Genomic DNA, 17689 nt, shown 5'->3' on the forward strand with positions numbered 1-17689 from the left:
AGAGAACCCCATGGAGAAGAGGAGAAGAAGAGGGGAGGGAAGAGGAGGGGAAGAGAGAAGAGGGGAGATGAGGAGGGGAGAGAAGAGAAAGGGATGAGGGGAGAAGGGGAGAGGAGAGGAGCAGCGGAGAGCAGAACAGAGGAGGGAGGAGGAGAGAATTGGAGGAGAGGAGTGAAGAGGAGAGGAGAGCAGAGGGGAAGAGAGGAGAGGAGAGGAGAGGGGCTGACAGTCAGTAGATGAGTTTTGAGAGAAGAGGAAGTGAGCCCCATGGAGAGGAGGAGAGGAGAGGAGGAAAGATATAAGGTACCTCTCATTCAGCGTTTGCATCCTCCCTCGCTCCTCGGGCCTCGATCCTCACTGATGTACATAAAGAATGATGGGGCGGCAGCAATGGGATAGTCTATCCCTTCTTCAATCTTTCTTTATGTAGATCAGTGAGGATCGAGGCCCGAGGAGGTAGGGAGGATGTACAAATGCTGAAAGAGAGGCACCCATAGAGAGAGGAGGAGACATGAGAGAGGAGGAGAGGGGGAGTGATGGAAAGGGGGAGTGGAGGAGAGGAGGAGTGATGGGCAGGAGGAGAGGGAGAAAGGAGAAGCAATATGTAATATGCATTTCTATTTGTTTTGCATTTGTAAATATTTGCCACAGGGCATTCATGTTAGTTGTATAATTTTCAAAAAAGTGCCTCTAGGCATTCATGTTGGCTTTGTAATTTTGAAGAACAAATTTGTGTTCGATTTTTAATGAAAACTGTAACCACAAGGCACTCATGTTTGTGTTGCATTAAAAAAGTGACCACAAGGCAGTCATGTTTGTGTTGCATTATAAAGCAACAGTGAGCACAAGACATTCATGTTTGCGTTGTCCACCCCAGGCACTTTGTTGGCTCCCCTTCCTCCATTAAAACTCTTCTCATCTCAGCAGCACTGGCTTTACCTCAGATCAGGAGGCAGTGGATTGAGTTCTTGTCAAGACAAACAACGCTGGGTGTCTCTAATTGGACGGTCCTTTAAGAGAAGTTTTAGTTCTTTTCAAGACAAACAGCGCTGGGTGTTTCTAATTGGACGGTTCTGTAAGAGAAGTTTAGTTCTTTTCAAGACAAACAGCACTGGGTGTTTCTAATTGGATGGTTCTTTAAGAGAGGTTTTAGGTTAATGAAGCAGCTCCACTTTTGTTATCAGACAGCTGTCTGAGTTGCAGATGCAAAGAGTCTGCCAGCTCCTTCAGGGCCCTCAGATCCACGCGCACAGACTGAGAGAGACAGCTGGAGATGAGAGGTGGATGAGGAGAGACATCTGTGAGATCGCTATGACAACTGTAGAGAATCAGGTGAGACCGATGGAGATGTGGAGAATGTTGCTGACACTGCGTTGGCAATACACATTCCATATATGTATCAGAGGATAACATGAGATTTGTGTTCACACACACAGTATTATGTAGCCGATGTTGTCTGTTCAGACACCATCGTTTGAAAGAGGACCCAGTGGAGTGGCTACCTTTGCAAATGCTCAGAGCCCTTTTCCTGTTGTCATCTCCCAACGTTATCGTGACATGACAGCTTTAAGGGGTGAGTTAGCACCAGATCGCATCCATAATCCAGCACTGATCAGAAAAGAAAATGGCAATTCGGTTGCCTCCTTTTCTCAACTCTTTCTGTTGTAGGATCTTAGGTACAGGCCTGATAGTGTTCAGGCGTGGTGCCTGAATTCAGGCTTGAGCTCGGCCATCATGTACGATGTCAAGAAAGGCTATTCTCTATATTGTCTTTGAATGTATTTGATCATGTCAGGCACAGATCATTTCCTGTCTATCAGCCATGTAGATATAGTTATTGCCCACCTGTGACTCATACTGATGTGCACACCACCAGAGCCACCGCTTGCTTGTAGGACAATAGGTGGAGCTTCAGAAAATCGCTGCATCTTACTGGTTATAAGACAGGCCAGAAAGGTCCATTGTTTTAGTGATGTGAGACAGACAGGTGTGGATATACCTCGGACAGGTAGACACATGCTGTACACACCAGGTGTGCACACCAGAGACATACTCTATGTCAGACAGGTGTACATGAGAGACAGACAGGTGTGGATATACCTCAGACAGGTAGACACATACTGTACACACCAGGTGTGCACACCAGAGACCTACTCTATGTCAGACAGGTGTACATGAGAGACCGACAGGTGCGGATATGCCTCGGACAGGTAGACACATACTGTACACACCAGGTGTGCACACCAGAGACATACTCTATGTCAGACAGGTGTACATGAGAGACCGACAGGTGCGGATATGCCTGGGACAGGAAGAGATACACACGGCAGGTGGGCAGGTGTGCATGTGATGTGAGTGTGGGCGGGGTTATCTCAGGGCGGCTCATTCATGCCATGAATCATTCAGCTGAGAGCCAGAGGAGTCCTCTTACATCAATATACATTAACAGCACTGGACATCTCTGGCCTGCAATATCTCAGCTTCTGCTGTTTTGTGTGCAAATCTCTCGCACTCTCCTCTCTCTCTCTCTCTCTCTCTCTCTCTCTCTGGGGAGAGAGGTTCCCTCCATCAAATGTTTAGTGGTTAGCAGTGGTGACAGCAGTGCATTAACATGATTTAGTGCAGGGGGAGCCTCCTTTCAGCCTCAAGGTTGTGTGTGTGTGTGTTGGGCAGTGTTTGAATGGAGTGTGTGTGTGTGTGTGGGACAGTGTGTGAATGGAATGTGTGTGTGGGACAGTGTGAATGGAGTGTGTGTGTGTGTGTGGTGGGGGCAGTGTGTGAATGAAATGGATGTGTGTAAGACTTCAATGAATGGATATGTTGTGTGTGTGTTTGTCTGTCTGTCTGGAATGTACTGTGTGTGTTTGTGTGCAGATGTGTGTATAGTTTGGTGGGTATTTGTGTGTATAAACGTGTCTATGTTGTGTGTCTGTGATTCTGAAGTGCTTGTTCATGCTTCATCTCCTCCAGAAGCACCCTTGTGTGAGTGCTCTCTCTCCTCACCCAGTACTTCAGATGTGCTGTGTGTGTGTGTGTGTGTGTGTGTGTCTGTGTGCTACTGACAGATCTGTGTCACAGGTATTCTCCCCAGTCATCTTCTCCATGCTGCGTTGTGGGATTTGGGTCTGTTTTATCTTTCTCTCCCTCCATCTTTCTCTCTTTCTCTCTACACACACACACACACACACACATACACACAGACACACACCCTTGCTGTGTGGTTTTGCATCGTGCCTTATGTCTACATGTTGTATCGCGGTTTAGATTTGTTTCTGCAACTCTTTCATTGCTCGGCTATTTCATCCTGTCTTAGATTGTTTAGAGCACAAGACACAGGACCCCGACCTGCCTATGCATGGCTACCTCCACATATAACACAGGACTCGACCTGCCCCATGCATGGCCACCTCCACCACACATAACACTGATCCCATATCTGCCCCATGGGGTGTGAAATCGTAAAGTGCTTTGAGTACTCTGAGGAGTAGAAAAGTGGTGTATGAAAGAAGTCCATTTACTGTATGGATCAGCTGCTGACAGACAATCTGTTGTGTTCGATTACCAAACTTACACTGAGACAGACCTATCAGGCACTTGGCCCTGGAGACAAATGGTGTGTGTGTGTGTGTCTGTGTGTCTGTGTGTCTGTGTGTCTGTGCGCGTACAGTATGTGTGTGCGTGCGCATGTGTGTGTGTCTATGATCTGTATATGGACATAGTGTGTTGGTGTGGGTGTGTTGTGTTGTGTTGTGTTGTGTTTTTGTTGTTGTGTTGTATTATGTAGTGTTGTATTGAGGTGGTCTGTAGATATTCAGAGCTGTTTAGTGTGTGTGTGTGTGTGTGTGTGTGTGTGTGTGTGTGTGTGTGTGTGTGTGTGTGTGTAAAATTACACAACACAACAACAACAACACAACATGCACTCACACTAACACACACTACATATGAATATACAGACAACAGCAACATCACAACACAGTGGGTATGTGTTGTGATGTTGTTGTCTCTATATTCATAACTGATTATGTAGTGTGTGTATGTTGGTGTGAGTGTATGTTGTGGTGTTGTGTTGTTGTTGTGTCGTGTTGTGTAATTTTGTGTTGAGGTGGTCTGTATTTAGAGCTGAGTGTGTGTGTTGGTGTGGGTATGTTGTGTTGTTGTTGTGTAGTGTTGTGTTGAGGTAGTCTGTATATTGGGAGCTGATTATGTCGTGTGTGTGTGTTGGTGTGTGTGTTGGTGTGGGTATGTGTTGTGTTGTTGTGTAGTGTTGTGTTGAGGTGGTCTGTATATTGGGAGCTGATTATGTCGTGTGTGTGTTGGTTTGTGTGTTGGTGTGGGTATGTGTTGTGTTGTTGTGTAGTGTTGTGTTGAGGTGGTCTGTATATTGGGAGCTGATTATGTCGTGTGTGTGTTGGTGTGTGTGTTGGTGTGGGTATGTGTTGTGTTGTTGTGTAGTGTTGTGTTTAGGTGGTCTGTATATTGGGAGCTGATTATGTCGCGCGTGTGTGTTGGTGTGGATATGTGTTGTGTTGTGTTGTGTTGTGTTGTGTTGTGTTGTGTTGTGTTGTGTTGTGTTGTGTTGTGTTGTGTTGTGTTGTGTTGTGTTGTGTTGTGTTGTTGTTGTTGTGTAGTGTTGTGTTGAGTTGGTCTGTATATTGGGAGCTGATTATGTCGTGTGTGTGTTGGTGTGTGTGTTGTGTTGTTGTTGTTGTGTTGTTGTTGTGTAGTGTTGTGTTGAGGTGGTCTGTATATTGGGAGCTGATTATGTCGTGTGTGTGTGTGGCCTTGGTAACATCTGTCCCAGCATGCTAGCTGCCTAATGAGGGCTTATTATGGGGTGGAAGTGTGGTAATGGAGACATCAGGGCAGAAGAGTTGAGAGGAGTTCTGCAACATTCTGGAAGATTCCGACTGATGTGTCAGTGCAGCGAGAGCCTCCTGTGGCTTGAGTTCCGTGTGGCTACGCAATCAACAGCGTTATTTTCCACTCTCTTGCTCTCTGCTGGCTCTCTCTCTCTCTCTCTCTCTCTCTCTCTCTGTTTCTCCCTCTCTCTTCCCTCTCTCCTCCTGTCTCCCTTTCTGTTGCTGATGCGTTGCGCAATTCTCTGTCTGTCCATGTTGGTTTCTCTCCCCACACCTCTGTGTCTGTCCCTTGTTAATTATCCTACACCCTTTTCCACCCTCTGTCTCATCCCCCTCTCATTTCCTCTCATCTCCAGTTTTCCCTCTTGCCCTCTCTCTCTCTCCCATCTCTCTCTCTCTCCCTCTCTCTCTCTCTCTTTCTCTCTCCCTCTCTCCAGTGTTTTAGTTCCATCTTCTTCCGTCCTATTTATCACTGACGCCCCCACCAGACACACCATCATACCCTTTTCTTCCGTTTTTTCCTCTCTCCCTCCCTTTTTCATTTAATTCTCTCCACTCTCTCTCTCTCTCTCTCTCTCTCTTTAGCTTTCACTCTCTCTCTCAGCCTCTTCTGTGTCACTCCATCTCTCAACGGAAGCCAGTGCAGTGGCAGCTGGTGTAGTGTTGCCTGTTTGAGCAGCTGTTAATTGAAGCAATGCACTAATTGATGTCTCAATTGAGCCTCTGTCCACACAGGTGTTAATTACCTCACACTCACTTAGTCACCTGTCAACAGAAACAGAGAGAGAGAATGAGAGAGAGAAGGCAAAAGTGAAGAGAGAGAGAGAAGAGAGAGGAGAGGAGGAGGAGACAAAAGCAAAGAGAAGGGGAGAGAGGGAGAGGGGAGAACAGAGAGCAGAAGAGAATGAACAAAATAGTCTGACTGCCAAGAAAAGAGAACAGAGGAACAGACATAAATGTCATCTCTCTCTCTCTCTCTGTGTGTGTGTGTGTGTGTGTGTGTGTGTGTGTGTGTGTGTGTGTGTGTGTGTGTGTGTGTGTGTGTGTGTGTGTGTGTGTGTGTGTGTGTGTGTGTGTGTGTGTGTGTGTGTGTGTGTGTGTGTGTGTGTGTGTGTGTGTGTGTGTGTGTGTTGTTCGTGTCTAGGGGTGGATGTGACCTAGGCTTCTGTTGGCTCCCTCCCTGTGTACACTTGCATTCTTTATAGGTGTAGATACAGCCCTGAGCAAACACGCACACACGCACGCACACACACACGCACGCACACACGCACACACACACACACACTAGTGACCATAGTATCAGCTGGATGTACATGTATATGAGGCCCTCATACGGACACACACACACACACACACACACCAGTGACGTGTGGTGAGGTGAGGTTGTTGGTGAGGCATGGATAGTATCAGCTGGATGTCCATGTATGTGAGGCCCTCATACGGACACACACACACACACACACACACACACACACACACACACACACACACACACACACACACACACACACCAGTGACGTGCGGTGAGGTTGTTGGTGAGGCATGGGATAGTATCAGCTGGATGTCCATGTATGTGAGGCCCATGGAGGAAGCTGGAAGTCCCACCAGATTGGCGTGTTGCTATAGAGCACAGAGCTATGGTATCCCTGCACTAGTGTGGTCCGTGTGCAGCCTCACCTGGACTCTAGCACTGAGCAGCGGCTCTGCAGCGCCTCCGCCTGGAGAGACCAGGGACTAGCGTTCATATTCACCTCACAATATTCACTCATTCAACACTGAATGAAAATTAGCTTGTCTTATCTTGAAATGTAAATGTAAAAGTGAATTGGCCTACTCTGGCATTGAGTTGTAGAGGTTTTATTTGTTTTCTTTTAGTTTTGACATCTGAGGTATGATGAAGTCTCTCTGTTAAAATCTCCCTGTCTGTAATTTGAAGGAAATGACTGCCCTTAGATTAGGTATCGGCCCTCTTGGATTGAAAATCCAACTTTGGGAACTGTGCAGGTTAAATATCACATTTCCCGATCTCACTCCAATACCATAGAGAGATATGCCAAACAGATAAAAGGAGATGAAAAGACGGAAGGGAGTTGTTGAATTTTTTTTTTTTTAACTTTCACCAGCTGACGCAGAGGAGTATTTTGGGCCTTTTGCAGATAAGGCAATGAAGAGAGAGAGATGACTGGAGATAACCGTGGGGTGGGATGGGAGATGACCTCAAGTCAGAGTGGAACCCCCATCCCTGTGGGCATTTGGATCTGAATGTGGTGTAGACGCAGTTGGATCTGAATGTGGTGTAGACGCAGTTGGATCTGAATGTGGTGTAGACGCAGTTGGATCTGAATGTGGTGTGGACGCAGTTGGATCTGAATGTGGTGTGGACGCAGTTGGATCTGAATGTGGTGTGGATGCTGTTGGATTTGAATGTGGTGTGGATCGGAATGTGGTGTGGATGCTGTTGGATCTGAATGTGGTGTGGATGCTGTTGGATCTGAATGTGCTGTTGGATCTGAATGTGGTGTGGATGCAGTTGGATCTGAATGTGGTGTGGATGCTGTTGGATTTGAATGTGGTGTTGGATCTGAATGTGGTGTGGATGCTGTTGGATCTGAATGTGGTGTGGATGCTGTTGGATCTGAATGTGGTGTGGATGCTGTTGGATCTGAATGTGGTGTGAATGCAGTTGGATCTGAATGTGGTGTGGATGCAGTTGGATCTGAATGTAATGTGGATGCAGTTTTAATCTGAATGTGGTGTGGATCGGAATGTGGTGTGGATGCTGTTGGATCTGAATGTGGTGTGCCACAGTTGCTCAAACGCAAACACACAATTACCCAGAGCAGAAGCTGAGACAAATCTGAGGTGACAGAGATGTGCACTCAATGACCCGTGTGTGTGCGTGTGTGTGTGTGTGTGTGTGTCTGTGTCTGTGTGTGCCTGTCTGTTATGCGTATGCACACTTCTGGAAAATGTCTTAATTTCCCCCTCTTGGTGAGTCAGACATATTAAGTTGTGCTTCATCAATTCCCCCTTTTATCTTGCTTTGTGTCTTCCCTTTCTTTTTGTTCTCTCTCTCTCTCACTCACTCACACACACTCACACACACACACACTAGAAGTGAGAAAGCATTGATTATTTTATCCATGAAAGCTACTGGATTTTCCATCATGTTTGTTTGACGTGTGTGTGTGTGTGTGTGTGTGTGTGTGTGTGTGTGTGTGTGTGTGTGTGTGTGTGTGTGTGTGACTAGGCGCAGCTGTTCAATGTCTCTGTCTGAAGTGGTGCTTTGTATATTCAGGTGTTTATAATGCGGCTCTATTCAGCCCCAGAGCTGTCAGCGCTGCATTTCCCTCACACACAGACACACACACACACACACACACACACACACACACACACACTCACTCACTGTGTATTGTATATGTCACTCTCCACGGCAAAACCAGTCGCTTGTAGCAACAGGCGTTTCCGAGAAAAAATGACAATTTATGTTACTTATACTAAAATCGTGGATTTTTTTTGGGTGTGTTTTGAAACATTGGGAGGTCTACACTGTACGGCCGTGAATACATTTCGCTGAAAAACGAACCTTTTCTAGTCTAAAAACGCGAGTTTCTTGAGGTGAGAAATTTAACTCCAGCAGAATGTTGGAGGCGTCTCGTTTTTGGCCCTCTACTTTAATATTTACGGTAAATTCACTCATTGACGACCACTAACCCATCCACGTGCTGTGTCGTTTTAAATAGTGCTGTGCGATACTACGGTATATATTGTTGTACGACAGAAAAATGTCTATCGTACGATACAGTCCTCTACCGTTTATATCGTAATTTTAACTTGTGTGGCTGTGACTGCTCAGACAATTTAACTGCAGGTGCGTTGCCGCTTCTGGCAGCGGGCAAGGTAAACTTAATTTAATGACTCGGGATGGGTGGCCAGGCAAATGAACGCTTCAGGCAGCTAATAGTAAACAAATTCAACTTTTTTGACGTCGGCATAAACTAGTGTTGCACGGTGCACCGATACAACTAAAGTATTACAATACCCTTAAATTGAAAATGTCACAACACCTAATGTTAGCCTACTTTACAATACGTTTAAGAATGACTGTGTTCTGGTGCACGCAAGGCAGGTCTCCCCTAAAAGCTAGCCTAGCTGTGGCTGTGCGTCTTTCCCCCCCTCACACACACTGGTATGCGCAGCAGTGCTATTAACAGCGAGACATGCTGCTAGTTTAAGTAATGCTATTGTAACACACAAGTATAGGATAATATCAAGTTGATTTGCTCACTTGCATCTCTCAAATGTGTGTTGCTAACCAATCTAGGCTATGTAGGCTTACTAGGGTTTAACGTCATTATTTTCTCTCACGTATTTCTTAAAGTGACAGGCACTTAATTACACCTACTGTACACAACCACAACTGTTAATTTTTTTTTTTTTTAGAAATTATGAGAAAAATTTGCATTAATGTGTGGATGTAAATATATAATTTTAAGTAGAAATTCTATATCGGGATATATATCGTTATCGTGGTATAGAATTGTCTATATCGGGATATAACTTTTTGTCCATATCGCACAGCACTAGTTGTAAATACAAGTAAGTACCGTAAATCTTAAAGTAGCTGCGTCCTTACAAAGCGTTCGTGAGTTTTGAGCCGACAGTTCACTTCAGAGGCAGATTTCTCCGTTTCTCTCTTGCCATGACAGGATGAACTCAACTCCTTTGAATGTTTATATTTCAGTAATATGACGCTCAATTCATTAGATATAGGTATCGTTTTGAAGGTTGATTATGTCCCTTTGTGAAACTTAATAACTGTAATTTTGAAAATTTGAACTATGTGACTGATTTCGCTGTGGTGGGTCACACATATGTATACCTATTCACAGACAAACATACATATGTTTCAGCACACTGCAAAACACATTATAGAAGCCTGCCTATATACTCAGACACAGCAAAAGCACTTACATTATGCTGTGAGACTCTCCACTTAGCTCCATCACACACACACACACACACACACACACACACACACACATTAGGCTGAAGTGGACTGGAGAGAGGTGAGTCAGGCTGGGCGTAAGTAGGTGAAATGGCTCTAACCTCTTCAGTTCTGCCAGCTGATTGCATTGAATTATGGGTAATGAAATGACGAGTCTGTCCGGCGGTCACAGGTCTGATGTTATTCTCATTCTCTCCCCGCCACAGCACGACCAAGAATCAAGGATCAGCCCACACTGGACCTAGTGACCAATCACACGTCAGAATCGGGCAGATTGACAGACCAGAGGACCAATTGCATAACAGAGCATACTAATCACCACTGGCACAGAATAGACCCAATTACAGTGAAGCACACTCCCACCAGCAGAGCAGGATCACCAATCACTGAAGTCCAAGGGGCGGAGCGAGAATCAAAAGGACCAATCGCATGAGCTGAAGATTCAACCACTCCAGTGGTGCTGAAGACCAATTAGGATGTATGGTGGAGCAGAGCCTTGACGTGATTGGCTGAAGGTCTGTGTTGGTGAGCTGTGATTGGCTGTGATGGCGGGCAGGGCGGAGGCTCTGAACCTGTCCTTCCTGCAGGAGCATGAGCGGGAGAAGATTCTGGGAGTTCTGCAGAAGGACGAGAAGCTCCGCAAGAGAGAGGAGAAGCGCATCAGGCAAGAGCTGCACGCACTCACACACACACACACACATGCGCGCGCACACATGCACACACACACACACACACATGCACAGACACACAGACACACACACACACACACACACACACACACACACACACACACGCACAGACACACAAATAAACGGATACACACACACACACACACACAGACACACACACACACAGACACACACACACACAGACACACACACAGACACACACACAGACACACACACACACAGACACACAAATACACGGATACACATGCACAGACACACACACACACACACACACAAACACACACACAGACACACGCACAGACACACAAATACACGGATACACACGCACAGACACACACACACACACACACACACACGCACAGACACACAGACACACACACACACACAGACACACATAAATACACACAAATACACGGATACACACGCATGCACGCACACACGCACACACACACACACACACGCACAGACACACAGACACACAAATACACGGATACACACGCACAGACACAGACACAGACACACACACACACACACAAATACACGGATACACACGCACAGACACACACACACACACACACACACACACACACACACACACACACAAATACACGGATACACACACACAGACACACACACACACACACACACACACACACACTCACAGACACGCACACACACGCTCAGACAGACACACACATACACGGATACACACACACACACACACATCACTATTCTGTAGGTGTGCTGACCCAGCTTATGTCTGTGATTAGCTGTAGCTGAGTTAATTAGCACTTGAGTCTGGAGACCATGAAGCAGTCTGGGCTCCTTCTGCAGACAGGTACACACACACACACACACGCACACACACACACACACACACACACACACACACACACACACACACACACACACACACACACAGACACACACACACACACACACACACACACACACACACACACACTGTCTATACCCACTCCCCCATGCTCAGACTTTCTATTGCATCACCGTCTCCTTCTCCCCAAACTCCTTCACCAATACAGAATCTTTCACCAATCCTAACTAGCTTGTGTGAACAAGGATGAACACAATGAATGCAATTCAGTCTGATTCCTTGTGTAGTGTCAAGGTTCTATAGAATTATAGAAGGCTGTATAGAATAACACACTCCCATACCAGCACAAAGTTAGGTGCACCCATATTTTTCATTTTTCATTGCATCGCCTTTAAAGTCAAAAGGTCACCTTTTTATCACTCTCCTTTCATACAGTATAATGTGAATGATTTTTTTAATCACAGTAAAGTGTAAAAAGCCCTGTCTTTATTTGAAACACAACATACAAAGATATACATATTTGTATATGGTTTTAATAATAATTTAGTCGTCTTCTATGTGTCATTGCTTTCATGATTATGAATGTTATTGTCATTCTGACCGCCGCTAGCGTAGCGGTCATATAGTTCTTGTCAAGGTTTTTTTTTTTTTTTTTTCCCGTCATCTACTTCCTGAATTTTTCGTCAACGATTCCGAGGACCTGTAACACCGGGGCACATGAAACTTGGTGGGCATGTAGTCCCAGTACACTTCTACGGAAAATTTCATTTGGTCCCCGGGGGCCACTCCATCCCCGCGGTGGCACCCCAGAAACCCAAAAAATTCCTTTTTCCCTAAATAACTACCTGAACCGTGGCACTGAGGATGACAAAATGTTTATGGTATGTTGGTCTCAAGAGCTTGCATCAACTTAGCTTATAACCAATTTGTGATTTGCAACTCCATGATTAAAAAAATAAAATGCATTATAATATTACTTTAATGGCTACTATCTTCAGATGAGATGTTATGAACTGCACCAAATGTCATGTGTATTATGAACCTGACATCCTCTGGGAGTATGCCAAGTTTTGTGGAATTTCATCCATGGGGGCTATATAATAAATACCCTGCTCAAAAAAATAAAGGGAACACAGGCACATAGGAGTACAGCATCAAGTCAGTCACACTTGTGGGATATTGATCTGGCCAGTTATGTAACAGAGGTGATTGTGAATCAGTTCAAGTTCAAGTTTTTTATTGTCACATATACTTTGCAGTATAATGAAATTCTTGTGCCACAGTTGCCACTAGAAAAGTACTCAGAGAGCGCAGACCTCCGCCTGCATTGTTCTTCCTAGGTTGTCATACATTTGAACCTAAACTATTCAGATCGCCACCACGTGGCCATACCATGCCATTACACCACTAAGCGAAATACATAAACGCCTCTGGAATCCCGACGGAATTACGGATCAGTCCCAAAATGTAATCGTTTCTTCCTTGGGTCATGTCCGACCTTCAAATCTCCTTTCAATTCATTGAAATCTATCCATTACTTTTTGAGTTATCTTGCTAACAGACAGACAGACAGACAGACAGACAGACAGACAGACAGACAGACAGACACCGGTCCCTGATGAAAACATATACCTCCTTGGTGGAGGTAAATAATGATAATAATACAAATCATCAAGAGTTTTCAGGAAGAATGCAGCATGCATCAATAACCTAGAAATATACGGCGTGAGACAAGACAGCCATTTAGATATAATGTCAAAAAAGCCTGAGCTCCTGTTGTCCAGATATACCTGAAGTCAGTGTTTACAGAAACTACCCACATGATCTTGTACCACATTCTACCATGTGTGACCACTGTAAAAAAGACAGTGTAAGCCTGTACTATTTTCTACACCTCTCATAACCTACAGAATTCTGCATGTATCCTTTAACCAGAACAAGCCATAACCTTTACATTTCACACTTCCATGGTTCCACCCCACCCCCACCTGTTCTCCTTTGTGAACTTTGAGCAGTGTGACGTCTGACCATGTCCATTTGAGGACCATCAGCTGTGTGAAGAGGGCTCATACATATGGAATTCCCTCCCACATCAGATTTGCATTCCAAAAGCCCTTGCAGCTGATTGGTTAGGAGTGAGCTCTAGAATCTAATGGGGCAGGCAAAAGGACTATATTATGAACACACAACAGACTGGGGTCTCAATACTGAAGTCACATTTGGGACACGTATCTACAGGACTACATCTGTCTTTGAATTGAAGGATTGTTTGATTGCTATTATTCTTGAAATGTCAGGATCTGACCAGCTCACATCAGTGAAGAAGGAGAGTGAAGAAGAATTTGATGATTTCCTACAAGAGTATCTGTTTCCAACTCAGAAATTGAAAGAAGAACCTGGGCTGGAACATGAATGTAAGATTGAAATATCCATGTCACCACAGGAAATTAAAGAGGAAGACATATCTTCAGATCCTCATGATCACAGAGATTATTTTCCAAGAGGTGAGTTTCTTAACAGTTCGTATTATGATAAAAAAAAATTGAATACATATTATTGAATACATATTATTGCAAACACTCAATTTGTTATTATTTTGTAGGAGACATTCAAAGTAATCAAGCTATTAAATCAGAACACAGGAAGGAAAAAGGAAACCAAGTGTGTTACAAGCACTCATGTAGCAAGGGGACTTCATACCAGAAATTACACCAGGAGTTGGAAACCAGGAAGGAACTGCTCACTGACCATCAGATTACAGATTCTGGAGAGAAGCTACATGAATGTTCTAAGTGTGGAAAAGCCTTTATTAATAAGTACACTCTTAAAAAACATCAGAGGATCCATACTGGAGAAAAGCCACATCAGTGTTTTCAGTGTGGAAAGGCCTTTACACAAAAGGGTGATCTCAACATACATCAGAGGATCCATACTGGAGAAAAGCCACATCAGTGTATTCTCTGTGGAAAGGCCTTTGCACGAAAGGATAATCTCAAGACACATCAAAAGATCCATACTGGAGAAAAGCCACATCAGTGTTTGCAGTGTGGAAAGGCCTTTACATTGAAGGGTCATCTCACGCTACATCAGAGGAACCATTCTGGAGAAAAGCCACATCAGTGTTCGCAGTGTGGAAAGGCCTTTGTATGGAAGAGTGATCTCAAGAAACATCAGATGATCCACTCTGGAGAAAAGTCACATCAGTGTTCTCAGTGTGGAAAGGCCTTTGCATTGAAGGGTCATCTCACGCTACATCAGATGATCCATACTGGAGAAAAGTCACATCAGTGTTCACAGTGTGGAAAGGCCTTTGCATTGAAGGGTCATCTCACGCTACATCAGATGATCCATACTGGACAAAGGCCACATCAATGTACCCAGTGTGGAAAGGCTTTTACACGGAAGGGTCATCTCACGGCACATCAGAGGATCCATACTGGAGAAAAGCCATATCCATGTTCCCATTGTGGAAAGGCCTTTATATGGAAGAAAGATCTCAAGACACATCAGAGGATCCATACTGGAGAAAAGCCATATTCATGTTCTCAATGTGGAAAGACCTTTACACAAAAGGGTGATCTCAAAAAACATCAGATGATCCACACTGGAGAAAAGCCACATCAGTGTTCTCAGTGTGGAAAGGCCTTTAGTCGCAACGCCAGCCTCAAGGTACATCAGATGATGCACTCTAGAGAATAGTCATGCTATTATAGCTTCAGCCTAGCATAGGTAATTGAAACAGATTTGACCAGTAGCATCTCGCCTGCTAGTATCATGTTTAAAAGTGACTAAGATTTTCGGTAATTTTCCCTTTTAAAACTGGTCTCTTCTCAACTTAGAAAATGCAGTAAGATCAACTGAAAATGAAACCTGCCATTTTTCAAGGCTGATTTGAAATGGAACTACACTCTCATCTGGCGTAATAATCAAGGCAAGTAGCAAACTTACCATGGGCGGGGGGGCGCTATGGCACAGCAGGCTACAGCGTCCATACCATTTACGGGTCCGAGTGCCCACGGGGACCCAGGTTCGAATCCGGCCTGCGGTCATATCCCGATCCCACCCCATCTCTCTCTCCCACTTGTTTCCTGTCTACGTCTTCACTGTCCTATCATAATAAAGGCAAAAAGGCCAAAAAATATACTTTAAAAAAAAAAAAAACTTACCATGGGCGCAGTGATATCACGCATCTGAAAATAGTCCCCATAGACAACAAGCAGTAGTAGTGCCTGATATCACTGCGCCCATGGCACGTTTGCAACTTGCCTAGCAGACGAGATGCTACTGGTCTAATCCGTTTCGATGATTTCAATGATATTTACAAAATGGCGGAATATCCCTTTAAGTGAAATGTCAGGACACTATATGTCAGAATTCGAAAGCAATTATTAGAATATCTCATCTCAAGATGAGAATAGATGATCCATTCTAAAAAAAAAACACACCTCTTACATTTCTCACTGTATGATGAAGCCATTAAACACAGGTCTCATCTCGAGGCACAGCAGAAGATCCATTTTGTGGGAAACTCTAGATCATTTTTATCCAGTATGGAAAGGCTTCCACTCAAATTGCTCAAATACCAGAAGATCCATACTGGACAGATACAGCTGTAAATGGTCTCAGAACTGGGTAGCCAGCTGTTCAAATATAAAAGTGTTAGTGTGTGATAAAGTCTTCATTCTAAGATCCAAAATTAAAAGACATTTGCAGGGTACTTTAGACAACTAAAACAAATTGCTTTCTATATAAAAGTGATATTATGTTAGCTGATTGTGTTATGCTACTGTTGGAGCATGGATCTGTAGTGGAGTATGTTTTTCTTTTGAAAGATTGATCTCATGCTTTTGTCTTTAAATGCTGCCGAAGCCATTAAAAGTCTGGCACAGTCTTGCCAGGACCCTGAACCTCCGTGTCCATGTTTATTATGACCGTCGTGAAGCGTCATACATACATACATACACACAGGTACACACCTTCACATTCATACACATACACACCCACATGTATAAACACACACACAAAGACACAAACATACACACACAGTGGACAGGCAGGCATAGCCACGCACACACGCACCTGCATGCACACATACACATGCACAAACACAACCGCATGCATGCAAACGCCCCCCCCCCCACACACACACACACACACACATTCACAAGTGAACATACACACACACAGACACAGGCTAGCAGATGGGCACACACACACATCCCTTTATCCCCACCATACTGTACACACAAGCAAAAATCCACAGACAGAGAAGCACACGTGCATAAAAACAAACGCACATATGCACAAACTAATTATGACCGCCAATAATTGTTGAACAGGTAATTTTATGAAGAATAATTATTTCTTAGTCAGGGATTTATTTTTTCCCCTTACAATTCACTTCAGTTGAAGGTTACATTTTTATACAATTTTCAGTGTGAGAGTATATGAGCATTTATTTTAAGGCTTTTAACACATCTTAACCAGGGGTGCCAATAAGAAGGGCGCTGTATCTTGCTAACAAACAGACAAACAGACAGACAAACGCCGGTCCCCGATGAAAACATATACCTCCTTGGTGGAGGTAAATAATGATAATAATAAAATCATCAAAAGTTTTCAGGAAGAATGCAGCATGCATCAATAACCTAGAAAAACACGGCATGAGACAACACAGCCATTTAGATATAATGTCAAAAAAGCCTGAGCTCCTGTTGTCCAGATACACCTGAAGTCAGTGTTTACAGAAACTAGCCACATGATCTTGTACCACATTCTACCATGTGTGACCACTGTAAAAAAAGGACAACGTAAGCATGTACTATTTGCTACACCTCTCATAACCTACAGAATTCTGCATGTATCCTTTGACCAGAACAAGCCATAACCTTTACATTTCACACTTCCATGGCTCCACCCCACCCCCACCTGTTCTCCTTTGTGGACTTTGAGCAGTGTGACGTCTTACCATGTCCATTTGAGGACCATCAGCTGTGTGAAGAGAGCTCATACATATGGAATTCCCTCCCACATCAGATTTGCATTCCAAAAGCCCTTGCAGCTGATTGGTTAGGAGTGAGCTCTAGAAGCTAATGGGGCAGGCAAAAGGACTATATTATGAACACACAACAGACTGGGGTCTCAATACTGAAGTCACATTTGGGACATTTATCTACAGGACTACATCTGTCTTTGTATTGAAGGATTGTTTGATTGCTATTATTTTCTAAACGGACATTTGAAATGTCAGGATCTGACCAGCTCACGGCAGTGAAGAAGGAGAGTGAAGAAGAAT

The 17689-nt window shown here is 44.3% G+C and overlaps 2 protein-coding genes across 2 annotated transcripts in view; both read left to right on the plus strand.

The window, feature by feature from the left end:
- Nucleotides 1-17689, plus strand: part of sytl5 (synaptotagmin-like 5) — a 46278-nt gene that overhangs the window by 2304 nt on the left and 26285 nt on the right. The window contains exon 2 of the mRNA XM_062535215.1: nucleotides 10077-10534. Coding sequence (XP_062391199.1) covers nucleotides 10416-10534 — 119 coding nt within the window. The 5' untranslated portion in view covers nucleotides 10077-10415. The remainder of the gene's footprint in view (nucleotides 1-10076; nucleotides 10535-17689) is intronic.
- On the plus strand, nucleotides 13872-15003 carry LOC134077929 (zinc finger protein 300-like; the record flags this gene model as incomplete). The annotated part of the gene is made up of 3 exons (XM_062533566.1): nucleotides 13872-13898; nucleotides 14098-14672; nucleotides 14757-15003. Coding segments are annotated over exons 1-3 (849 nt in total), but the record flags the coding sequence as incomplete, so codon positions are not given.

Source organism: Sardina pilchardus, chromosome 4, assembly GCF_963854185.1.
Source record: "Sardina pilchardus chromosome 4, fSarPil1.1, whole genome shotgun sequence".
In the NCBI taxonomy this organism is placed as follows: Eukaryota; Metazoa; Chordata; class Actinopteri; order Clupeiformes; family Clupeidae; genus Sardina; species Sardina pilchardus.